Source organism: Mugil cephalus, chromosome 18 (genome assembly GCF_022458985.1).
Source record: "Mugil cephalus isolate CIBA_MC_2020 chromosome 18, CIBA_Mcephalus_1.1, whole genome shotgun sequence".
NCBI lineage: Eukaryota > Metazoa > Chordata > Actinopteri > Mugiliformes > Mugilidae > Mugil > Mugil cephalus.
In genome coordinates, this window is record NC_061787.1 from 1,043,331 (window position 1) to 1,070,129 (window position 26,799).

At 43.0% G+C, this 26,799-nt stretch overlaps 2 protein-coding genes across 3 annotated transcripts in view; one reads left to right on the forward strand and one right to left on the reverse strand.

Annotated features, from left to right (window-relative positions):
- The window catches only part of LOC124995838 (LYR motif-containing protein 4B), a 30,034-nt gene extending 25,366 nt beyond the window's left edge, over positions 1 to 4,668 (reverse strand). The window contains exon 1 of the mRNA XM_047568551.1: positions 4,514 to 4,668. Within this exon, the coding sequence (XP_047424507.1) occupies positions 4,514 to 4,656 (143 nt within the window). The 5' untranslated portion in view covers positions 4,657 to 4,668. The remainder of the gene's footprint in view (positions 1 to 4,513) is intronic.
- A 92-nt stretch (positions 4,669 to 4,760) lies between these two features.
- Positions 4,761 to 26,799, forward strand: part of fars2 (phenylalanyl-tRNA synthetase 2, mitochondrial) — a 93,864-nt gene continuing 71,825 nt past the window's right edge. The window contains exons 1-4 of one of the 2 annotated variants that reach the window (XM_047568550.1): positions 4,761 to 4,882; positions 22,488 to 22,804; positions 25,957 to 26,043; positions 26,593 to 26,652. In XM_047568550.1, the coding sequence (XP_047424506.1) occupies positions 22,506 to 22,804; positions 25,957 to 26,043; positions 26,593 to 26,652 (446 nt within the window). In that variant the 5' untranslated portion in view covers positions 4,761 to 4,882; positions 22,488 to 22,505. The remainder of the gene's footprint in view (positions 4,883 to 22,487; positions 22,805 to 25,956; positions 26,044 to 26,592; positions 26,653 to 26,799) is intronic. The other variant, XM_047568549.1, reaches the window with a different exon arrangement.

Below are 26,799 nucleotides of genomic sequence, written 5' to 3' on the forward strand. Positions count from 1 at the left end.
TAGAAATGATCTTTACGACATCTTCAAATATGGCACCAAGACTTTTTAATCAGTTCTTAATGTTTGGCTGCAGCTTCCGCCAAAGAAAAGGAAGAACTGCAAGATTTTTCCCCGCGACGCTCGTTTCTCGGATTCTGACTGACAAGCTCATGTGTTCAAAACCTCTGAATAATTGAAGTTTGTGTCGTCCCGTCACTAGGACTTCAGAAGGAATTCTCTCGTATGATCTCCAGGAGATAAAAAAGGAGAGGAGAGGAGGTGAGGAAGGAGGATGAGGAGGAGGAGGAGGGGGAAGGTTGGAGGAGAGAGAAGAGGAGGTTTCCGCCATCACTTATTTATCAGAAGCCTTTGTCATGTGGTGATAGGCCGACAGCTTTTTGGTGCACGCTCAGGCGATGACGTCGCGTTTCGGTGAATCAACGGCAGATTGTTATTTTTAACAGAGAGAGACACAAAGAGGAAAGAGGACGGAGACAGAGGACGGAGACATTAACACCAAACCACACAGAGCAAAACAGTTTATCTGTTGCTCCGGTGCAAATAGGCGACCTACTTCTGATAGAATGCATCCTCCATCTTTCCCTCTTTGTGTTTCTAACACACCTGAGGGTTTACAGCCTGCAGGGATTATGACGCTTTACAAAAAAAGGCAAATGACACAAAAACAAAGACGTCTGCAACGACAAAATTAACTTTCTGACGTCAACTGCAACAAAATTCAGCCGAGAAATCAGAAATCTACCTCTGCTCTTCAGACGGAAATATATTAAAAAATAAATAACCTGTCACTTCTTACAGAAAACCTCATTTAAATAAAGTTTTTCTTTCATTTTCCTGCAGGTTTTCAGCGCTAAAATAATCAGTTTTGTGCCCCCATAAAAACTCGTCGCCTTCAAATTTAATTTCTGTGTTTCCTGTTGCGATTAGCTGCTGCCGTGAACTAATTTTCCTGCAAAGAAATCATGAATGTTTCATCAGGCTTCTGTTTATTGCCATGTTTTTTCTCTCCTCCCAGGAAGAGCTGCGAGCGCCTGTGATTGTAGTAGGAGAGAGACAACAAAACACAGCCTGCAGCGACGTCTGGCAGATTCAGGTCATTCCACAACAACCCACCAAATATTCAGGCAGCGCTTTACCACGAGGGGAGAACCAAACCACGCACACCTCCACCTGACGATTCATTCTGGTTCACGCTCATATATCTTATTTTACATTCACAACACATTAAATGCAATTTGCTGGTGGTTAAGATGAACATCCAGCATCACTTTCAAAGCATTAACAAACAGGTGCTTATCTGTCAGCAGGTGGGACGTGTCAGGCATCGAGGTAGAAGCACGTTAGAAGCAGGAGAAATGTTCAGGTGGACGTATTTGACAGATTTTGCCTCGTTGTAACTCACAGAACTGAACAATAGATGCATAAGACGATTTGCAGTCTCAGTAGAACAGGACAACACATATCCAACAGGTCAGAGACAGAGACACCGGCTTTTAAAGTTTAAAGAGCTTAACACCTGCAGCCACAGCCACCCATGAACAACGGACCCCAGTCTACCTTCTTCCTTTCTTCTCCCCCGTGTCTCCATCTACGTCCACCACGTTCAATGTCTTAAGTTGTTCTTGTCCCGTTTTCTGTTGTGTTTGAATATGTGTATAGTCAAGAGGAAACAAATCTCCCTTCTGGGACAAATAAAGTCTGAAGTCTACAGCAGACTGGGTGAGAGTGTCTCCAGAGCTGTCAGTATCTAAAAATCATCAGAAGTCTCGTCTGAGGAAGGAGAAGAACCAGCGACCGGGTCATGAACGACCAAGTAACTGGTTCCATCCAGCAGACGAGCTACACGAGCACCAGGAACGCTGATACCGGTTCTGACTGAAAACAGAACAAACATGGACAGTTTGTTGTATGGGCTGGTTCTGGGCAAATAAATTCTGAATCATACAAATTAATTCTAAAAGAAAATGTCCATGAACTGAATCTTAAGAGAAACCAGGTTTCTCCGTGAAAATCTGCTGATGTTGTGAATTTTATGCTTTTAAACAGAATTAGAGTTTTCAAAGTGTTTGCACCCATTAGAATTTTTTAATTTTCTAAATAAAAATGACTCAAAATCATCAGCAGCGTATAGTATTTTTCTTTTTGCCTGTGTAATGATTCTACTGGAAACCAGAAAATAAATGTCTTTTACATCTATTGTATTAATGTAAGAAAAGAAAATTCCTGGAATCTTATAGAACTCAGGCTTCTGGTTTCTTCTGTCTCCGTGTTAGATTTTTTTATTCTATCGGGTGCAGTGCATGCTGGTACATGTAGTCCCCGAGGGCCACGCCTCATCAGCAGACCAGTAATGAAGTTCTCTCCAGGACCGTCTCTGAGCGGGTGGAGGAAAACGTGTCATTAAGGTCGACAGCAGGAGGAGGCCACTTCTCATCTGGACATTCAATAATTCAGCACAGCGGTGGGCTGATGAAGGCTGGTGGGGGGGCGGCGGCTCTCTGATGTCCACACTGAGCATCGTGTGATGTAACGGTTAAAGGCGCCTTCGAAAGACTCACCCGATGAATAAAAAACACACGTACATAGAGAGAGAGGCTTCGCGGAGCAGAGAGACACAACAACACAACAGTGAAGACATTCAACCTCAGATATGCATCAATCACAACAGGGCGAATTTATGATGGAGGTTAAATTCACTTTAGAGACAAAAGCGGGATGTAGTTTCTCTCTGACAGCGCGTTAAGGAGGAGGAGGAGGAGGAGGAGGAGGAGGAGAGGAAGGAGAACAAGAGGACGGAGAATAAAGAGAAAAAGATGAACAAGAACAAGAAGAAGAAGAAAGCGAAGACGAAGGAGAACAACAGAGAAGAAGAAAGAGATCAAGTAAGCAAACAAGAGGAACGTGAAGAAAGGGAACAAGAAGAAGGAGTTGGAGGAAGAGAATGTGGGGGAGATGGTAAAGAATTAAAATGATAAAGAGAAGACAGACGAAGCAGGAGAAGGATGATAAAGTAGAACGATAAAAAGGGGGAAATGCATCAGACGAGGCCTCAGCAGCAGCAGCCTGGACCGACACGCTGCTCACATACATACGCACATAAATAAATAAATAACTGCAGTGTGTGTCACAGTCAGGAATCCTGATGGGATCTGAGCAGCAGACCCACTAAGACCCTCCGACCCCCTGACCTCAGAAACCTGATCTCAGAAACATCCAGAGGGAGAACAGGAGCTGGACAGATCCACACGGACTCTCAGCGAGTTCAGTGTGAGGATGTGAAAACAAATGTGCTCAGAGGAGACGCTCAGATCATTGGTGATTCTAAACTGGAGACATGTCCAGGTCCAGACCCCGTCTCTCACCCAATGAAAGCTGGGATAGGGTCCAGCCCCCCCCCCCTGACCCTCCAGAGGACGAGAGGTTATAGGAGAAGATGAGAAGTCTCGGCATAATACACTTATAACCGAATCAGACACGTCGAAATAAAAACTGAAACCTGAGTCATGATACAATTTAATTAATTATTATTGATCCTTTTCTCACACCAAACACACATAATCTCTGTAATTCCTGCAGTGAGTGGTGAGGGATGCAGAGCGATATCCTCTGAATCTGAATCTACACTCAACAGGAACATAGATACCATTTTCACTATTGCAAGATAAGCTGCACATGCACAGTTCTACATAGTACAACACACAGTGAGATGTGTTGTTGTACCTGCAGCAGGTAGCAAAAGTAAAAGTACTACAGTAGAAACAGTAATACTTCCACCCAGCACAGAAGGTAAACAAAATATAGGTGTAAATGTAGAACTGGGAAAAATAAAATAAATTTGCATAAAATATAAACTGTAAAGTTAAAGGTGGTAACTCATATATATACTAATTTCTTTAGCCCATAGCATTAAATCATTTTTTGCTATTTTCCCCCTCATTGTACCAATTTCATTCATTTACGTGGTACCGTGTGCTTTTATTGTTTATATCGTATTTTATTGTGTATAACTTTTTTAAATCTTCATACTGCTATAGACTGTATTTTATGCCCTAATTTAATTGGGAAACTTCCTCTGACATAATATTTGTTGATAATAGATAACAAGAATATGAACTTGATATGAATATGAACATATGTACCTGCAGGTATCTACTTTTATTTTATTTTTTAGTGCTTCCTTCTTGAGTCAGCTGCCTTCATTTATGACAATAAATGATTCTTGATCTTGATATAAAGAAACTTAAACACATCTCTTTCCAGCTTGATGTACTGAGATTTTGTGGTGATCTGCACATATATCCATAGTCATGTAATATGTAACAATTATTAAATAATCTCTTCTACACGATTAACACATGGCAGTTTCATAATCCCCCTGTGACCGTTACATGACGTCCTGTCTCTCAAATGTAAACACGGACGTTAGCGGCTAATTTAGCATCTTTCCCGGTGCTGACAGTCGCGTTACAGCGGCCAGCGGGGTCGGAGCCTTCGGCCAGACATAATCTCTTACCTGTAGTTGTACGAGGGGAATTTGCTGCTCTCTCTCAGCATCATCCTGTACAGAGAGATCACCTGGGATCGTGTAGACGCCGCCATGGTTTTGCTAACAAATGACGCTCCCACTGCGACCGATTTTACGGCGGGACCCTTCATCAAGAGCGTCCGAAGAGCGCCTGAGTAAAAATACGAAGCTGACATTAGTCAGTTTCTTTTGGCGTTTACTTTTTAAAGAATAAACTCACATTTACGAAGTTACTGTTATAAAAATAGTCTCTGAAAAAATGGTGTAGTTATTTATAAAGAGGTTTTAAATCCCGGGACACACGCAGGCATTCCTGCGTCCACTAAACAGCATCCCAACGCTGGAGTGTGACAGAAGGTGAGTTAGCTCTCCTCATTTTAACCTCTTAGAAATGTACTTTTAGTCAGTAGCTCCTCTTACCAAAGAATGGGCGACGCTGTGAAATTATAATGTCCGACTTTGCAACTCAACCCGGTAGCGTGTCGAGTGATTCGGCGCATTGTTTCCTCCCTAAAACCTGCCTTACTCTCATTCTCCATGTGAGCTGCTAGGCGGTAAACACACCTGTCTGAACTGATGTCACAAAGTGTGCTTGTTATAAATTAAAGAGTGTATTAAACCCCACATATACACAGATACCAATACCACTTTAAACTGGTCGCATTACCATGTGCGGACGTACTGGGAACTCTGTGTGACCTTCCAAGTGTTAGACTGTGACCTGAACACTTCATCAGAACTGTCCTCAGTCTCAGAATATATCAAACAGACACACTGTCTGGCCAGAAGGAAGATCGTACACTCTAGTATTTGGTTGTAGCGCCTTTAGCTTTGATTCCAGCAGCATTATCTGTGGCATTGTTTCAATAAGAAGCTTCTGCAGTGTCAGATATATTTCCAGCTAGTGTTGCATTAAATTTTCACCAAGATCTTGTCTTGATGATGGGAGAGTCTGACCGTTACACAAAGCCTCCAGCTCTGGACTCAATCTGCAGTCCAATCTGTTTGTTCCCTAGCAGATTGGAGCCTTTTCCCGGTTGTCCTCCCTGATCAGTGGTTTTCTGTTCAGTCCCTTGAGTTCCCTTCACATTGTCCATGGTGTGAAATGCTCTTTCTTCCACTATGAAACACAGCCCTGAGTTCTACTGCTGCTTTTCTAACGTTTCACCATCAATCAGGATTTATTTCTTCCTGGTAGACCATGGTTCTCCACTGTCCTTCCAGTTTCTAATAAAGTTCTTAAGCCAGTTTTAGTAGTAACATAACATCTTCTCCACCACCACAGGATGTGTCTTTCCACATGGTTGTTGAAGAAATAAGAAGCTCCTCATTGGATCAGTTGGGCTTAAATAACTTGTTGAAGATAATCACCATGAACTAGTTATCCAATAGGAGGCTCCAAACTATTAGCTCACTTAAATCCAGGTGGAGGTGGGCAGTGTATATCACACACAAACATCATAATGCACAAAAATTAGTCCAAACACTGTGGAACAAACCGTTATTTAACATGAAACCATCAGTAGCTGAAAGAGATGATGAGGAAAGACACAGTCCAAACAGTGGCATCAATGATCGGTTCTGTTGCTTGAGTTTTTCCAGGGCTTTATGTGAAATGTTTTCAAAAAAATCTTCGGTGTCCTGATCGTTGACCCTCATACAATTAAACCCGACCTGATGTGATGCGGTTCAGACCTTGTGAGGATATTGTGTGTGGACTTTGGGTCGACTGCTTAAAGGTTTGTCTGGAGGTTCAGGTCAGGGTGACGTGTTTGTCGTGGTGGAGGTGAGGTACCTGGTGGAAATGGATGTGTGAAAGGTCAGACACATCCTGTTTGTTGATGTCCTGCTGACTTCGAGTGTAAAGGGCAATGACACTGCTGTGTGTGTGTGTGTGTGTGTGTTGGTAAAATCCCTGCTGAAAATATCATTGATTGTACCGTCAGCATTGAACCCATTCTTATTAGGTTGTGAGGACATGTTGTCAGCTTTTTGCTCTAGATCTGAGTCTGGTTCAGGAGGTAGAGCGTGTTCTCCATAAACCAGAGGGTTAGTGACCCTCAAATCTCTGAGATTTGAGAGATTTGATCTCTTACCAGATGTGGAGGTGGTCTGGGTCGCCTGAGTCTCGTTCCTTACGTTAGTGTGAACACAACGAGTCCTGAGTCACATTAAAGACCTTTTAAAGTGCCTCATCCATTCAGAAAAAAAACATCAGTATGATTTGGATAAAGGCTCCGTCAGTGATGTTTGTGCATTAGTAATGAGAGTCTTTTAAACTATTCTGTCCTTGTAGCTGTTAGCTCACTATAAACTCTGTTAATTATTGATGCGACCATGTTGACGTACGAGCAGCCACATATTTCCTCAATAACCACCAGCGTCTCTATTTCCCTTTATTACCAAAGATCACGGGGAGAATAGAAGCTTCCAGGGTTGGAGTTAGAATCTGAGTTCAGTGCAGGTCAATAACATAGAATAGAGATCAGTGAATAATAAGTTAACATGTGACATACATCAGCTGTTTAAATGTTCTGCTCCAGATGATGTCGGGTTTTTTTTACATCCAGAGAAACTTAGATCAGATCAGGAAACACATGTTGATGCCATGTGAATCATCTGCTTCCATCTCCTCTTATCCTCCGTGCCCTCTTCTCCTTCATTTCATCCATAAACCTCTTCCTTGGTCTTCCTCTAGACCTCCTACCTGGCAGCTCTAACCTCAGCTTCCTTCCATCCATTTATCCACTGTCTAACTAACATGAGCGAACAGCGTCCTCATTCCTGATCCACCTCCAGCTCTTCCTCCTTTCTTTTCCTCAAAGCCACTGTCTCTAAACCGTAAACCATCGCTGGTCTCACCACTGTCCTGGAAACGTTTCCTTTTATTCTTGCTGCTGCTCTTTCATCACACCTTCCTCCACCAGTTCCATCCTGTCTGCACGCGTCCATTCGCCTCCTTCCCCCGTTGCTCTGGACCGTTGACCCTTAAGGCTCTTGTAGAGAACTGCAGGACCTAGACCCAGTGACCCACGTACGTAGCATACGCCGCTTTATGCCTCGTCAGTCTGGTTCACTCTGTAACAACAAAAACCAAAATCTAGTCGGCGCTTTGTCTTTCTTGCCACTTTCAACAACAGACGCTGAAACTTTTCGTCAGAATTTTGGATTTTTGACAAAAACAAGTCGTAGAAATGTCTGCATCTCCAATATATAAAACATCTTTCCTAATTTCTTTCCTAATTACGCTCAATAAATCAGATGTTTTTTGCATAATATCATGTGTAGCAAGGTTTTTTTTTTATAGACAGCCAAAGTTGTGATTATTCTTCTTCTGCATCCGCCAGATAATTACCTGAGTTCACTTACAGAAAAGTAACTTTCATGATTTATTTATTTTTTGTTGGTTTTACCGAATGTTTCGTCTGTTTCTGACAAAGTCCTCAGAAACTGTTCACAAACCCCGGCTGGTTTAAGTGGCGTGGAGGAGAGGAGGAAACCCTCGCGGCGTCTGTATGAGTTTGTTTGATGTGCCGACTCTCCTGCCTCTGACTTTGAGTCACCGCTGTGAGCTGCAGATTGAGTTTTTCGCTCTCTGTCTCCGTTCTGCCTGGAGGATCAAGGCCACGTCGCCTTCCTCCCATCGACCGCTTCCTCCTGAGTTCAGATCCCCGGAAGAATCTGTCTGGGACGCAGCAGCCCGTGACCCCAAGCTGATCGCTTTAAATCAGCCTGACCGTCCGTCCGTCTGTCCGTCCGTCCGTCCGTCCGTCCGTCCATCCATCCATCCATCCGCCCGTCCGTCTGTCCGTCCGTCCGTCCGTCCGTCCGTCCATCCATCCATCCGTCCGTCCGTCCGTCCATCCCTCCATCCGTCCGTCCGTCTGTCCATCCGTCCGTCCGTCCGTCCATTGACAGGCTCTCTCTTCGTCATGTCTCTTTATTTTATTGACAGTTTAAAATCAAAAATTGAATCCAGGGATGAGGCAAAGCAGCAAAACAGAAAAAAAATCCATCAGCTAATGTCAGTTGCTTGTTTAAAGAACCTGACCTTTAGCCAAGGTGCTGAATAAAACATGAACGTCTAACAATTTAAAACTCCTGGACGTGATGTGGAACCAGCTCCCAAATTTTCTGAATGTCAACAATGTCGACATTTGCATTGATTTCCGGAGGAATATTTGCTGCGGCCTCCGTCTCGCTGGCTCTTTTACAGCGGCCGCCTCCTGGGATCGGACATTATTTGCTGTGTTTAATGTCACACTCGGAGGAGGAAATTGAAATCAGCGCAGCAGATGTAAACAAACCCGATCTTAGCTTTAATTGGCAGGAAAATGTAAATGTGGAGGGAAAACGAGGCGGCGCTTTGATCTGGTGCTGAGGAGCTGGAGGAAGTTCTGCAGTTTCTGGACTGGAGGAAACATCTGTGCTCCTGATTCATTAAGCTCCAGTTGTGTTCAGGGTCCGGACGCAAATCAAATTTAGTTTGTATTGGAGATAGAGGCTTTGTTGTTTTTATCTCCTTTCCTTTCCTTTCCTTTCCTTTCCTTTCCTTTCCTTTCCTTTCCTTTCCTTTCCTTTCTTCTGCTGTCATTTTCTTTCCTGTCGTGTCCTTCCATTTCATTTCATGTCCTTTTCTTCCTTCCTTTCCTTTGTCCTCACCAAGGACGTCCACGCTATCAGCATTCATTACCAGGTGTCTTTTTGTTGAGAGTAGCTAACCTGAGGGAGGCGGCCTAGCATGCTAAGTGTATTAGCGACAGTTAGCGCTAGCGTGTGTTCTGCTGTCAGTGAGGACGGATTAGCTGCTGCGCTAATAGCTGTGAGAGTTAATGTTTGCTCTCCAAATATCAGCCAGGATGTCAGATTGATTTCTGTGGCGTGTCGGAGCGCGGAGGTTAGCGTTCTCCATCTGTTCCAGGAAGCCCTTCCTGAACCCGCTGAGCCCACCAGACCACGGTGAGCTGCTGCCGTCTTATGTAACACCTAAAACACTACTTCCTGGACTCCTGCCACCGACTCAGACAAACATACGTGTTCAGCTCTTTTTGTACCATGTGTCCTCCATTTTGGACCTTTGTGGAGCCAGGGCACTCGTCCAGGTCACCACCGACTGAATAGACACACAACCAGTCAAAAGTTTGGACACACGTCTGCACTGAATTCAGTGAATTCTCTGTTTCAGTCACGTCTCTTCGGCCTGCTGGAGATTCCTCAAGCATCACCTCCTCTTCTTTCATTTCTATTTGGTTTCCCTTTTGTGTCCTTTCAGTTCGTCTCATTACGTTTTCTTTCTGTCCCTGTAGTAGAAGCATGTTTCTGGCTCCTTCTCCATCTGCACGATTTTCAGATTGATTGTTTGTTGTTTGTTATACAAGTAGAAATGTCTGACACCGATGAAGGTTATGTACGAAGGTTACTGAGACTTTAGGTCCTGTTCTGTGCATTTAAAAGACTGGATTTCTGACCTGTTGGTGGATTTGGACACATTTGGCCTCATTCCTTTGGTAGCGTGAACACAGTGTGTCCAGTGTGTTACACTCACCGGTGTCTTTATTTACCGGAGAGTACTATGCTTTCAGAAGTTTTAGTTTTATTTATCATGTGCAGGATTAACTCAGGGTTAAGCACAACATTTCTGCAAAAATTCTCCCGAATTCTGTTCATTTTGAGGAAGCAAACGCCTCTTCAGTCCAGCTGTGCCGCATTCAACGTCCCAGTCAGTCGTGTGTTTTGCCCGGACCGATCCCTGTCGTTTGATGTTGAGTATTGACCGTTCTTAAATAAACGGTTCCTGCCCTGTAGCTCCCTGAAGTCTTTCTTTGTCTTCTCCTGGAGTCGACTGGATTCTGTCCAATAAATCTTTCTGTCAAAGTGAGCAGGATTAACTCTCGCTTTACAGTGCAATGAAAAGCTGGGAATGAGACAACTGGTCGGCTCAGCCATAAATACAGAAACTTTAACACAAAAATTAGAGTATTCACAGCATAAGACCGGTCATGACCGGTGTCAGTCCTGTTGCACATACCTGCAGTCAGGGTGTGCGTTCAACATCTCTACAGAATAGTCTCATGTGAGTTGAGGAGTGTGATGACCTGCTGGTAGAAACCGTCCTTCAGTCTTACCTTGTGTGTGGTTCCTACCGTCGGCATCGACCACATTATTAGGTACAACGTGTCGGACCTCCTTTTGATCAATTTATGTCTCCTGTCTGAAAAGATTGAGAGTTCAGATCAGGAGAGTCCACCTTTGTTTAAAAGCCAGTTCTTTTTCTTTATGAGGACCGAAGCCCAATCACACGTTCATGCAGAGCCGATATTGGACCTACAGGTCAGCCTTTCATCCTCACTCCGCCGCCAATTACTTTTCAACAGTCCTGTGACTCTCACCTGCAAGCGGCTGGCTTCTTCTGCTTCCTCCGTCGCTTCTTTCTTCTCAAAGTGACATCAGTTTCCAAAGAAGAAAACTTACTGAAAAAGTCTCGTTATGAAGAGCCAGGCTCTGAGTTTTAAGGGATAACTCTGTAAGCCAGCTCTCCTCAAACCAGCTTAATCTCTGCTAACCCGGAGCGCCGCATGGCTCATAAAGTGTCAGGCAGGTTATCGCCACAATATTTCCCAATTTTTGACACAGGTGGATGTAAAATAATCTTCTGGTTTTATTAGTTGCTTCATGTTGAGGAGTGAAACCACAACTGCTGAACTCAGCTGAGAAGAGAAATTCATCCTGAAGTTTAAGAAAGAAAAAGTGACAGAATCTTAAGGAACACATTGGAAGTTTATTGTTAATCATCGTTAATTAACCTGAAGAATATTCTCTTCACTCAATGAATTGTTTGCACTGAGAAATAAAGCCCTTCCAGATATTTATATGTGAGAATCTGGAACCTGTGACTTCAGACGCTGGATTTTTATCTTTAGCCTTAATGGAACATTTCAGGTGCAAAGATTGTCTTTAATGTAATTAAAGTGTGGTGGGGTTGAGCTGTAAGGTTACACTAAAGAACTACTGACGATGGCGTCGCCTCATGTCTCCGGTGTCTGGGCCAAAGAGTTGCACTCAAACACACCACAAAGACTAATGGACGGTTTAGACTTTTGCGTTAAATTGACACAGAAGCTACAGCGACAGCCTGGACCCTACGTAGACTCTAACGTCGTCGCCTGACATGCATCTCAATGATCGGCCCTCTCGGTAGTAGCGTGTTTCCTCTTTAGTATTTCCTGCTGCTTCTCCATCTCCACAATTCTCAAATTGATTGTTTTGGATCAATAAAGACGGAACACATGGAGGAGTTGCTGCAGAGCGAGCCAGACTAACGAGTTCAAGTATAAATGTACACGTACTGTTAGCTGGGAGGCTAGGAAGCTAGGAGAAGTACTGTTAGCTGGGAGGCTAGGAAGCTAGGAGAAGTACTGTTAGCTGGGAGGCTAGGAAGCTAGGAGAAGTACTGTTAGCTGGGAGGCTAGGAGCCTATGAAGAACTTTATTCATCCAGATGAGATCTCTTAAAGTGACTCTTTTATTGGCCGAAACGTCTGGGATTAATTACAGCAGGACACATCGTCTGAACTAGGGTCAACACAAACCGTGGTTGATTGTGTCACAGCTTGAAGTCACAGCGTACTCGCTCATTAAAACACCTTCCCTGTCCCCTAAAAATGTCATAAACTCTAAGGAACTCTTTCACAGCTTACAGGCTACAAGGCACCAAATTCATTATTGATAGGTTGATATTATTGTCAAAGTTCTCCAGGTAAATGTCAGGACTCAGCGTCCCCTCTTATAAGATCAAGTCCTGAATGGAGCTAGCGCCATTTAAATGTGGAAGACATTCACAAAAGTCCAGTGATTTATGCAGCATTACTCTGACGCGCTGTACATCAGCACTAGTTCCAGGACAATCAGAGTAAATCAAAGCCGACATGTTTTCTGTTAAAACTTGTTTTGTTGAGCTTCTGCAGCCTCCTAATGATCCTTCACTGATTTGTAGTGGCAGAATTTCACTCATATTTGCATTTGTGTGCAAACATTTTGTCTTTTTCCTGCCACAGCAGATGTTGTAGAGGATCTGAAATGTGTTTGCATCGTGCACAAATTGTATAATCATCACCAGCAGTGAATTTCCTGATTGTAGTCGCACCCAGAGGGCGGTGCTTTCTCCTGTAACTCCACAAACTCTGAAAATCTGAACCGCATAGATGCTAAATTAATCAAAAACAAAAAGACTCTGTGTGCATTTGCTGCATGTTTTCAGTTTGAGATGTTACAATCTTTCCACCGTCCTGTCAGCGTATGTTTACTGGGTGGTCAGGATTCACACTCCTACACACTCCCTCTCTCTGTCACAGCACTGTGGAGGTTAACAGGTGGTCAGATATTCCAAACAGCTCCAGCTCACTTTATTTCTGTCTCGTGGAAGGAATGAATTATTGACGTGAAAATAAAAATGCTTACAGGACTGAGTGTTTATTGGACCTTCACCTTCTGAATTCTTTAAATTTTGTGGAAGCAAACGCCAATATTGCAAATGCCTCTTTAGTTCCAATTAGATTTAAATCCTGCAGGTCTGCATCTCTGTCAGTGCCCTGCAGCTTTCCACTCAATGGCGTCATTTTCCCGTCCCATCATCAGTTGCCGTGTTTCCATTCCCTCTAGAAATGCACAAAACCCAAATATCGCAATAAAAAAAGGTAATGAAACACATACATTTCTAAAAACCTCTGAAATATTTAACGCTGACGCTTTGTTCCGACATATCGATATGAAAGTTTATCCCAAACGTGCAATGGAAACACTTTTTCGTATTTATCATGTGACCAGTTAGTCTGAAGTCCATCTTCCTCAAAAAGAAGTCTCAGGGGACGAGAATTTAAGAGAATTATGAGAGACAGTTCATTTGCAAAACACTTTTCAATGGAAACACATAACATTTAAATTTCATAAATATCGCTAATGACTTGTCCAGTGACTCCAACAGGTCTGATACTAACACACCGAATAATTTGCAGTTTCAAAATTGGGTTATTTGTTCTCCAGTCTTTCAGTAACACATATCATAGCTTTCTCATTCTACTATGCAGATTCTAGGGACGTCCCAAAAATATTTTTTGCCACCTGATCTGATCCCCGTTTTTTGTATTGATCCTAAATGTCCTAGAGTTGATTCCTAAAGTCTTTCCTTGTCTTCTCCCAGAGTCGACTGGATTCAGTCCAATAAATCTTTCTTCCAGTCAGAGTTAATGTGGAGAGAGGAGCTCGTACCTTGTGTTCTCTGCTCCAGAAATGTTCATGTTCTCCAGCGCCGCCATAAACTCCTTAACCCTCTCTGGAGAATTAGTCTCCAGGAAACTTTTCTCTTCTCTTGTTGTTGTTTGGCTGCAGCCTTTGACCTGAGTGGACTCCATGGATTCAGTTTAGTGGTTTTATTGGAGCTGTTGAAGCTGGTAGCATTGAGTGATGATCTCCTACTACCACCCCACTAAACGTCCACACTGCACAGTTTACAATTTCCCAGAGTGCTTTTGGTTTATGGCAGAGCTAAAGCTACAGAAGGTCAGGTTTGTCTGAAGCTCGAGCTGACATAGTTTACAAAGTTTAGGTCGGCAGTGAATCAGTCATCTTACCAACGCTAGCTGTGTTAGCCTAAACAGGCTAATGTCATCTCTCGTGTCTGTCTCAGTTAACATTACGTTTTAATATGAGCACTCTGAGTCTTTGCTGCTTCGTCCACAGGGTGTCTGCAGACTGGAAATGTCAGACAGAGATTTAAAGTATTTTAATTAAATGTCAGGCTACTTTCATTTTACCGTAGTGGATATCGGTCACTCTACATCCTGTTAAGTACTCCAGCAGGAAATGCTTTTTTTTTTTTTTTTTTTTTTTTTGTTGAACTTGCATTACAGCACAACATGAGCTAAAGTGAACTTTCTGTTTTGTCAACTACACATATTTTCTGCTGGCTGACGCTGCTGTGATGCTGAATGTGACAGACCGGGGCAGAAAAACCAAGCTCTGAGGCGCCTCAGTAGAGGATGATTGATTCAGGACGGTGGCGATCGATACGTCGCCGACATCCTCGTATTCATAAAGAAGCTCAGCGCTTCTACAGCAGGACAAAGCTCCACGTGATGATGAAGAGCTTCACTGACGCCACTGAGAAAGGAAACAGTTGTTCCAGTGAAAATGAGCAAATCCAACAAGATAAATGACGCACTTTTACGTTGAAGCTGTAAGAAAACATCCCGTGAATTAGGTACTGAGGAAATGATGCTAAATCTTATTAGAGCTGCTTTAAATAACAGAAAAGTTCATCTAAATCTGAGGTCAGACAGAAAATGATAAATTATTTTAAAATCAGAACAACAGCAGCAGAAGAAGAAGAATAGGACAAAAAAGACTGGGAGAAACTATATGAAAATATGACAATGCCTCTAGAGTAAGCAAGTAGAGCTCCCCCTGGTGGCTGGAGGCTTCAGTATAGGTCATAAGCTCCACCCCTTCTATGTTGGTGGGCGGGACTTGGGCCAAATTAAAACACTAAAATAAACGCCCAATAATTTTATTTCAAGGACAGTTTCTGTCATTTGAGGTAGTTAAACCTCTAAAACTGAACGGATCGCCGGCGACACGGTAAAACAGGCGGCTTTTAAATTATAATAACTCACAATGGTTCGCGCTATTGTCAAAATTCAAAGTGCAACTGACCACCGGTCATTTGTGCTTTTGCCTAGAAGACCTTCATGACATTGCGTCAATAATTACAACCAAACTGACGTGATTTTCTCAGGGATACGGGAAAAAGTCGCTGCTGTGGTGTTTGTGGATGTAAGTGCAGATTTTTTAAGCTCTGTTCCGACTCTTTGTCGTGTTGCAGGGTTTTGTGTCTGCAACAGTAAAATGATCAGATCCTTATTTAATCATATCACGACCTCCTATAATTTAATCTTATAAAACAGAAGGTCTCATTATTGTAGCTTTCGTTTACTTCATTCTGAATACGTTAAATAAATGTGCTGTGTTTGAAGCGCTGGAGTAAATTTTATTTTTCCCTTAATGAATCTTCCACTACTTTCATTTTTGTTCCATGTGTGCACCATGTCTCCCTCCTCCTCCTCCTCCTCCTCCTCCATAATAAAGTCAAAGCTGTGGATGTTATGCTTGAACAGGCAGGCGGTTTCTTGACAAGCAGCATTAGATCAAACCTGCACGGCGAGCCTGTAGGAATACAGAATATGGGTGATAGGTGAAGAAAAGGAGGAGGGAAGGATAGAGTAAGGATGAAGAGATAGAGAGAGGACAGGAGAATATGAAGAGGAGGAGTGTGACATGATGAAGGAGGGGGGAGATTTTATGGTCGGAGGAGAAAAGTGCCGAGGCTGCAGCTCTTTGCCGCCCAGCAGCTCCTCTCATGCATCCAATTTGTTTCCCTTCACTACGGGTCTCTCTCATACACACACAGCTGGCTTTCTACCTCTGTGAGGACATCCACTGATATTGAATTCATTCCCTAAACATCACCTGCATGTAACCTCCACCCTAAACCTACGTCCCTCAAACAGCCCTGTGAAGACACGAGGACCAGTCAAAACGTCTCTCCACTGGTCTAATAGGCTGTTCAGGCTTCTGCATCACATTGACAGCGTAGACGATGAACCTTGTAAGTGACGTGTAACCCCCCCAGAAATGCAGCAATGCAAACCACGAGAGCTGTGATTGGTCGTCTTGGTAGACCAGACCTGTGCAGGTACATTCAAAGACGTCACAGACTTGACTTTTAGAGTTTCTTGAAGACGTTTCATCCAAGTTCTAGCTTCTTCTGTTCTAAAGGGCTTGTGGGAAATCAGGGGTTTGAACAGAAACGTGTGTGGGTGTAACCAATCAGGAACTCGCTTCACCAGTAACAAGTAGCTCAGCTTAGCAAATTTACATTAGCTGGAAAAACAGGAGAAAGAGGAGGAGGTGGACAAACGGGGGAAGAAGAAAGAGCAGTGTTGAGGATGTAGAGCGGAGGACACAGAGTTTATGTCCTTTAAGTAAAAAAAATAAAATCGACTAGCGAGGAAAAGACGTGTAGATGGATGTGAAGTCATTCCAGGACGCACTGTTTTAAATGAACACCACGTATCATCCAATCATTTCAACTACAATCCTCCTGCAGCGCAGCCGACCTGCAGCCAACTTATCCTGTCACACACTCAGGCATGTACACACATATATATGTGTGTATATGATCCATCCATCCATCCATATAGACGGTGTGTCAGGCTGATAACTGACCTTCTTTCATCATGAAACAACCCACATCCTTCCTGTCTGTGTGTGGTCAGGAAACCTTTGGTTGTAAAACACCTTTTGCATATTTGAGTCAGTTCACAGCTGATTTATTAAGATATGAACGAAAAACAAAAGAACTTTAAATTTGTTCATACTTAACGGAAACATAAATAATCTAAAAACAAACCTCTGTTGACTTTAGTCTTTCTAAAGCCGAGTGTAGGTGTACGAAGCTCTTGAAGCTCGGGTGTTGGCCGGTGTGTTTCTGTCGTGTTGGAGCTTCCCCATTGACGGGGAAGCTCCACGCAGAGCCAGGCGGGTGTCGGAGGTTGTGTAACCGTCCGTGTTGGCAGGCGAGCGGTGCGTCGTGAACGGGAAAAGAGGCGTGAGCCGGCAGGAAGTGGTCATCGTGCCAGAGAGGGACTCCCAACGATGGGAGGGGCCGAGCAACGCCGACGCCTCCTGCAGGGAAACGGGGAAAGAGACGGGGAGATGCCACCTGTCCACACACACTTCACAGGACTTTACATTAAGTTAACAGAGAATCCTTTCAGCCTCAGGCTGTTTCTTTTAAATGTCCTTCAGCATCTTTGAGTCGTGAAGGATTTCTGTTACTTTCGTCCCACTAAAACTTCGATTAACATTCACCCTGTGTGATCCACTCACAAGTGGCCAGTACAGATGTGAATGAACCCAGAGTGCATTTCAGTCATCTGGTGTCAGTTACCATGGAGGAGCTTATGGCCTATGCTGCCTCCAGCCACCAGGGGGAGCTCTGCTTGCTTTGGCTTCACTTTAGAGGAGCTGTTCCATCCTCCATCTTTATTTACAGTCTAAGGTTGAGATCCATTGTAGCTGATGTGTTTCTGTTTACATTCAGTAACATTCACTAATACGTGCTGACTTGTAAATGGATGAATAAATTCAGTTGCATCTGAAACTTTGTCTTTGCTAAAATACGTGCACTAGTGCAGCCACTCTCTTTATATAGCGTCTCCTTATATACGCGCCTCCTTCCCTCCCCCTCTCTGTCTCTGCAGTGTGTAATTTATCTCCTCTTTCTATTAGGACGTCACATTTTAGAGGCTGAATGAATCCTTCTGCTCTGAAGCTGCTGCACTAGACTGTCTCTGTGTGCGTCTTTATGTCTCGTCCATCTCGTCCCAGTCCTGCCACTCTGTCACCGCTTTGTTTGAGGAGTCACGTTTCTCCGTCTTCGCTTTCTGTCGCGACCAGACGGCGTCGCTGCTGCAGCTTTCAGAGTTATCTCTCTCTCTCTCTCTTTCTTTAGCTTAGTCAGAACAACTCCTTGGCCGCCTCACAAGGGATTTTCTCAACAACTTTCACACATGATGAATCACGTTTCACTTCCTCCGGATCCACTTGCTTCGGGTACATATTCATTTGTCATAGCTTCACGCCTGCTAATTTTTTATTTTTTTATTGTTTGGTATTTAAATAAAAGCAGAACAACAGAGAAGAGTTTAGAGCTTTAAAATCATCCCCACATCCAGAGGAGACTGTTAAGTCTAAACGGTCCCCAGGCAGAAATGTCCACTAGATTTCATTAAGGACAACAGAGATGGACACGGGGTTCTATCAGAGTCTAACTATCAGAGCACTTAACCGTGAAAGATAAACCAAAGCTGTCGTTTAAAGTTTTCTGGAGTCAGGTGGGGGCCATTAGGGAGGTCTTCTACTGTCATTAAAAACTTAGGACATTGCTCCGGCTGCAGTTTAAAGTTTAATGCAGATTGCTTCTATTCACCTGCTGCATCATCACGATTTTACTGTGATATATGAAGTAATTATATGTTGCTTCAGTAGTAAATATTCATATTCAAATATCAGAAATAACATAAATTGTTAGCCTGATAGCATAATAGAAAGCATAACTGCCTCAGACATATTTTAAGGTTTTTGGAAAACAAAATTTTTAGCACCACATTGTTATTTTTATTGATTTTATTGACCCAAACTGATGGAGAGATTAAACAGGGACCCCCTACCTACTATATGTGTTCTATATTAAACTCGGCCTAGTCTATAAATATACATTATTATTATAATTTTTCAAATTTAAATCGTTAAAATATTCATTTTTTTTATTTCAAACATGTGCAGTGGTCGGGGGGCCATAATACTGAAGCATGCGCCTGGGATTTCACTTAGGGACTCAGTAGGCTCTTGGCTAATTCTGGTCCAATTCATGTTAATGTGTATTTAAACAAATTCAAATTTGTGGGGGAAAATTTAAAAATATATATAAAAAATGTCTAATCAACCAAAGATTTTGTGACCCCCCCCCTCCCTGCAGTTCCTCTGCGAACCGCCTTTTGAAGACCTGTGACTTAATAAGGTTAGCGAAATAATATTCTTAATGTAACCTTTTAAAATTACCAAAGATTTTCCTGCAAGAAACTGGAAAGTCTACAAAAGCCGCCATTTTGGAAATGGCTGCTAAAAGCTTGTGACAGCAGAACACAGATGAACCCAGCACATGTCTACAATCGTACGTGCAGACGTCCCAGAAACTCCCGTCATGGGTTAAAATAAACGTAAAAATCCATCAGAAAATCAAACTTGTTTTTCAGGTCACACGGTTTAGAAATACTAAATTTACAAATAAATGTTTTGAAATGATTTACAGGCGTTTTTAGTTCCTCCGGAGGTTAAGCTGAGCCTCGTAATGACTACACAACTTCAGTAAACGTTCCTGCAGATTATTCGCCTCCAACTGTGGCTGAATACCAGCTCTGCAGTTTATCATGTGTGCATTTACTGTACATGTGTGTCCGTGTGCGTGGGCGTCCATATGTGTACGTGTGGCGGCAGCGTTTGACGCCGCGGGAGCAGACATATGGTGCTGATCACATGCTAATAAGAAGGTCAGTCCCAACGAGAGGAGACAATACCAAGGCAAAATGGAGGAAAGTGTAGGAGAGTGACCTTAGAGAGGAGAGTGAGAAAAGAGAGAGTTAACAACTGTTAGCGGGAAGGCTAAGAAACAGGAAGTGTGAAGATTAGCCTGGAGGCTAGGAAGAGCTGCTATTAGCTAGGAAGCCTGGAAGAACTACTGGTATCCTGGCGGCTAGGAAGCTGATGCTGCAAAAAATACTTTTGCATCAAATGTATAATCCTCCCACCAACCAGAGCCATTAAGTTGGAAACAAACTGAAGACCACAAAGCTCAGATGACGCTGTCACTCCTCTGTTCGTCAGCACATAAACGATTTGATTGATGCAGCATCATCTCTTCTCAACGGAGAGGCTCCTGATCTGACTTCCTGCTGAATAAATCTTTCAAATACTCCCACCCTCCTGTTGTCAGAGGTTGACAAAACTCTCCAACCCATGTCTCTGACTGTCGGCATCATTAAAGTCTCTCCTCTTTTTTTGTCTCAGCTCATTTAATCATTGTTGTGATGCTAATGGAAAAAACCCCACGAGGACGTTTATGCTCTGCGGAGAGGGTGTTTGTCTGTTTTGGTCTTTACATAACCTTTTCCTTTAGCTCCTGTCTAAAGACAAATTGCAAACATTGTGCTCAAGACAAATAACGGCTGAGCTGGCGTGACCTTTCCCGAACATATTAATGCTCCTCAGAGGAAGAATTGTGCAGCTTCTGTTCAGTGTCGTGTTTGAACCGGTGCCACTACTGTAAAGTCAGAGTGACCTTGAGCTGTACCACAACCACATTCATATTGTGTGTGTGTGTGTGTGTGTGTGTGTGTGGAGGGGGGTGGTTTGGGGGTGGGGGGGTGTTGGTGCTGACCGGTCCAGTCCAGTAGAATATGACACCATCTGCAGAGCAGAGGTAAAAGCTTCATGGATTTCGGAGCTATAATCCACTTTGCTGCAATGCCACTGCAATGCAACACCCTTTGTCTTCTTCAGGGATGCTCCCTGAGTGAGTGTGAGAGTGTGTGTGTGAATGGACAAATATTTGAGGGGGACAAATGGACAATGAATGATGGAAAGCAGGCTAATTTTGAACTTGTTCCGTGTTTGTCCATTAGTTCGATTCGAAGCAGAGTCGCTCATGTCCTCCGACCTCTGCCGAGACGGCGGCGTTTTGATTTTCACGCCTCACGTCTTCACGTCCGGCTGCAGATCATGCGTCTGTCGGCTGAAGCCTCTCTGATTGATCAGCTGATTAAGTGATTGATCACTTAAATCCAGCGGCAAACAGCAGAGAGTTAAAGGTGAGCTGTTGAAGGCCGTTTAGCATTTAGCCGCTGGGATTTTGGGGTATAGACCGCGACAAGGGACCTCCAGAGAACTGGATCGCTGACTTTCTTCAAGTGTATCTCGTCTTTTTGATGTCTGCTATTCTATTTGCCAGGTGTTTCTAGGTCGTCCTCTCGTTCTCATCCCCCGTGGGTTCCATGTCAGACCCTGTCTGGTGGTGTTTGATATTAGTTTACGCAGTGTCGCCCAATTCATTTCCATCTTCTTCGTCTGGTTTTGTCTATAGATGGAGCTTCGTCTTCGCCCACAGGTGTTCATTGGTGATCTTGTCTGGCCAGTGGTATTTTTAGTTTTCTTCTCCTTCATTTATGAAGGTTTGTACTTGGCTGGTTGTGGAATTTGTTGTTCTCCAGGTCTCGGCTCCATAGAACAGGACTGATTTTATATTTGAGTTCAAGATTCTTATTTTAATAATAATTTTTATTTGGAAGGAAAACTTATGTAGGAGGAGCTGTCCTCTGCTGATTAATAACACGATAAAAGATCACGGATACACTTCAGATGATTCCGATGTGGTCCGGGTGGTTGATATCTGATAGTTCTGTCCAGCTGTTATCGGAAAAAAGTTCCATCATATGTCAAAGTTTCCAAATGGCCAGAAATGTGTAAACCACAACTACCAGATAAAAACAGCAGCTTTGGTGGTTGTTTTCATGGAGTTTTAGACATTAAAAAATGACGGACTCTCTGGTAAAGCTGTTCTCAACAGTTACCTGAACTTCCATACTCTGCAGCTCCTAGTGTCAATCTCACTGGTTAAATTCACGAAACACCATTATTAGCCACTAATAACACTGTTCTTATCACAATATGAGTTTCATTGTGATGTGAACTTCAAACAATATAGTGAAAAAAATAGCTATGCAGACGTGCATTTTTCTCAGCTGTTTGTCCTTTATCCTCTCATCATTCCAGCCTTTTTGCAAAAACACTCCTATTCAGGACAAAGTCAGAGTAACTGATCCTGTTCATGAACATGTTGGAGCTCATTCATGGTCTTTGTCTCTTTTTAAAGACAAGACTCTGAAGTTTCTATCACAAAACAGAATTACTCTAAGTGGTTTTGTTCTGGAGGAATCAAAGTTGGAACACAGTTAAAAATGTTGGTTGAATCCTATAATGACTTTTATCAATGAAACCAGAAGAAAATGACATATTGCATCATGCAGCATTTACCTGTTTACAAAGTTCTGATTGGAAGCTGACGTCCACCTCCCCAGAAATTTAACTACGTGTCATGAGAGCTGTGATTGGTCTTCTCGGTAGCAGCGTGTTTCCTCTTTACTTTGTCCGGCTCCTTCACCATCTCCACAATTTGCATATGATTGTTTTGGATCAATAACGATGGAACAGTAAAGCCCAATGAAGAAGCTAAAGAATCCACATTTAATGCTCCAGTGACTGTTTTTCATATAGAATTTATTTTGTCCTTCCAGCTCCATGGACCAGTCGTCATGATATTCAGCCCGTCTATCCTCCCCTACCTGCAGCCCCGCCCGCTGATTCATCGGCTACTGGCCGAGTTCTGGGCCAGTGGTTGTGCAACTTCTCGAAGATGCCTCTGCACACGAGGCCACACCCCTCCGCCTGTGATTGGCCAGGACTCAGTGGAGGTGTTAGGCCACTCCTACCCTCGCGATGACTTCACCAACATCACTCTAAAGATCTTGGCCAAGGTGGGCCGCAACCTTCACAACCAATCACATCATCCTCTCTGGCTCATCAAGGAGCGAATCAAAGCTCACTTCTACAGGTAGGCAGCCAGTGGGCGATAACTAATTATGTTCTCCATCATCTTTTCAGATTACAGATGTGGTAGTCAACTAAAGAAAGATATGACATGACAGTATGAGGAATAAAGGGAATGAAGCTACACTAGATGTGACCAAGTAACTACTTCGCACCATGATTCTGATTTAACAAAAGATTAAAGGTGAATGAGTAACTGGGATGTTGATACGTTTAGTTGCACTGGATAAAAGCGACGTATTCAGGCTAATGGGCTAAAAGACAACCTATCTGCATTTCTACACAGATATGACATCTATTCCATTATTATTTCTTTTTTTTTTTTTGCTGAAAGTTCTCGTGTGGACTTTCCAGACGTCCCAAACCTTTGGTGGAACTCTGTGTTTGAGTCTTGTGTCAATCAACTGTCGGGTTTAGTTCAACTTTGATGATCCTCTCTTCCTGTGCAGTTGCACCATTAAGCATTAGCATTAGCATTAGCAGATAGCCGTTCTTTCCCCTGACTCATTCAGAGCATGATTCCCTCTCGCCTGGTGCAGAAAGACTCAGTGAGTCTGGTAACTCAGTCCTCCAGCCAATCAGAGCCATTTATCTGTTAACAAATTCAAATCCATGGCGTTCAGCTGATGTGTATGACTGCAAAACACGCAGATGAATGAATGTCTCATGTCTAGTTCCTGGTCTCATATCTGGTTCCTGGTCTCATACCTGGTTCCTGGTCTCATACCTGGTTCCTGGTCTCATACCTGGTTCCTGGTCTCATACCTGGTTCCTGGTCTCATATCTGGTTCTGGTCTCATATCTGTTTCCTGGTCTCATATCTGGTACTGGTCTCATATCTGGTTCCTGGTCCTTAAACTAATGTAAACATGTGTTTGTCACATTAGAACATCAGAGCTGATTCAGACACTTGTCAACATCATCACATTAGAAACATTAGGACACTTGTTCTTCTTCATGGTTCCTAATAAACCAGGTCAGAGGGGGACCTTGTAGACCACATTAGACCCTGATGAGACCTGACAATGTTTCTGTGATCTTCTCTGATTGGCTCAATGAAAACCACATGACACTGAACCTCACTGAGAGGAGCAGGGACCTAATTTAAAATGTGCCAAAAGAAGTTAATGTCTATGAACTGTACCATCACTGCAGTGACAAAGTAAAAGTGTTGGTATATGAATCGTCCTCTGTGGGTGTTCGGGTTGGAACACAGTGTCCACCGCCTCGTATTCCACTTCTAAATAACTCCAGTTTGTCCTTTAAATCTGTCTCCTCGTCAGCTACTGCTGTATTTTTCCTCATCGTGTTTTTTTTTTTTTTTTTCCAGAGAGCTTCCTTTATTTTTGGAATACAAACTGCTGACTAACTCTCTGCAGGCTCACCGTGTCTTCGGGGACAGACGAGTGTAAAACTTAATCGCTGCAGAAAGTTGCCGTCAGACAACGAGCACAGCAGCGAGCGTATTAATGCAGCATTAATAAGTCATTATGCAGTCACTGAGAGCGGGGGCTGGCGGAGCTTTATGACTCTGCCATTTCACAGGCCGTGACCTTTAGTCTTTAGAGAAGCCTCCATGCTCTGATAGCAGCAGGACGGCAGGTGACGAGCAGACCTGAGGGCTGCTCTGTATTATTCAAACAAGATCAAAACTTCCTGCTGTTTGTTACCATAACTTTTATTTCCTCTCCCTGTTGTTTTTACTTCTAGATGTGCATTCATTATTTATTTCCTCTATAAAACCTGTTGCTGGGCTAAGTGACATTTTAAAAAACAGTTCAACAACACACTCAGTTTACAATGAGTCTAAATTACCTGTTGGACATTCTTGAATTGTTGTTATAACTACAACATGAATTTGCAGCTTTATAGATTTTGTTGAGGTCGGGCTAATCTGGCACTGATGTTGCCAAGATGCAGAATTTACTAAGTAAATTAGACAAATTTAAAAACGCAACATTTAAAAATGGAAAACCTTTTGCCACGTTAACCTCAAAATCTGGACAAATGTTGATCTAGGACACCTAGGATTATTCTTGACAAAACGAAAGGTCGGTGTTTATCATCCAATGTCCTGCTGATTCTTCAAACCTCCAGTATCTGAGCGTCATTAACACTTGAGGGGTCTAAAACAAATACAGAGACGAGTGGATTTGTTGTGTCTATGAAGAAGAAGAAGACGAAACTACTTGGATTAGTGGTGAAACATTTGCAGAAAGTTTGTCTGTGAAGCTCTTTAATCATTCAGGTCATGGTTTATGCAAATCAACAACAACAACAACAAAAAAAAAACTGGCTGAAACAAAAACAGCTGGACTTGTTGAGTTTCTTGGAGACATTTCATCCAAATCTTCAGTTCTTAATGATCGGTAGGGAGTTGGGTTTTAAACTGGGACATGTCTTATTGCCCTTGTTTCCGCTTGGATCAGGTTGTCTTTGTTTTAGGATGATTGAGAATCTTCACAGCACATAAAATGGTCCCAAAAGTCAAACACTTGAGTGTCTGCAACATGGTGATCACACTATCTTCACATCGTGCAACAGAGACTGTTTATTAAAGTTATCCTGATGGGGGCATGAATGGTTTTGCTCTAGCCTCGTTGGTGGTACCAGATGAAAAGTCACCACAGTCTGTAGGATTTGTCCTTTTGAGAATATGAGCTAAATCTCATTTCAATCCTTTTGGTCATTTTTTGAGATCCTCTGGTTTGAGTCTACACCTACACTCCTGGCTTGGCTAAAAACAAGTGTCATCTGCAAACATTCTACATGAAGAGACACAATAGGAGAAGAAGAAGAAAGTAGGGTCAAACCATGGTACTGTTGCAGCTGGATGCTGTTAGCCTGAAACCAACTTCCCTGCCTGCAAAATTTATTTAGTGGTTGTAGTTGATCTGGAGTCTCTCCGTTAGGAACTAATTAAGCTCGACAGGCAAAGATCTGTGGGGTCAATCAAATCGTTTTGGCTTCATGTGGTGATGATCAGAAGAGTAACCACAACTAACTGGTGCTGAATGGTTGGAGGACTCTCCAGATGATGTGGAGATATTCTTTTCTTCCATAATGAAATCCAGATGGAGTGTTACAAGGCTAGGATTCTGGTTTCTAGTTTCTGCACAGTCCGTAGCGTTAATGACAGCTTTCATCCGTCCACAGCTCCTTCATTGGCCGCTCGGGAAACCCTCTCTTCTCTGTCCATGACAACCTCAGCCCTGTGGTTACTGTGGAGCAGAACTTTGACAGGTCAGCAGCTTCACCATTGTTTTTTATTTATTCATGCAAACGTGAGCATCTTGACTGACTTATCATGCAGTTGGAAATCTGAAATCCCCCTAAAGTTCCAGAAGAACTTATCCAAGAACTTTCCCACAAGTAAATGTTGTCCATCATGCTGTGGTTTCCAGGTTTCCAGTGTCAAAGGACGGAGGCCCATAAGGTCTTTACATCTGGGCCACAGTTAAAATCTCCAAAAATAGTCACCCCCCGAACATTGTCCTCTGCACCATTTCACTATTGAAAATGTGCTGAAGTTACAAAATCCGGTTCCTTGGCCCAAAGAGGGTTAAAGCTGGACGCCTGTGATCAGGTCACCCAGGATAGATGTTAATACAAGGCCTGAACGAGGCCTTAATGTGATTACATTTGTGAAGGTACAGTAGTGCAAACAAAGAGGAGTGTTCTGTATATTCATTATTAAAACAGAGACATTGTGTTTTTACATAACTTGATTTTCCATTCAGCAGATGATTTTACTTCATTGATATTTAAAGTCTCTGTGTCTTGGACCGACAGCTTGTTGATCCCGGCCGACCACCCCTCCAGGAAACCAGGAGATAACTACTACCTGAACAGGTGAGTGACACTGCTTATCACTCCTAATGCATTGGAGCCTCTTATGGAGATATTTGCTTTCTTTAGAATTCATCCTTACAGTGTTTAGGGGTCCAAAAAGAATGATATATGGAACTAAAATCATCCCAAACCATCAGTGATCACTGG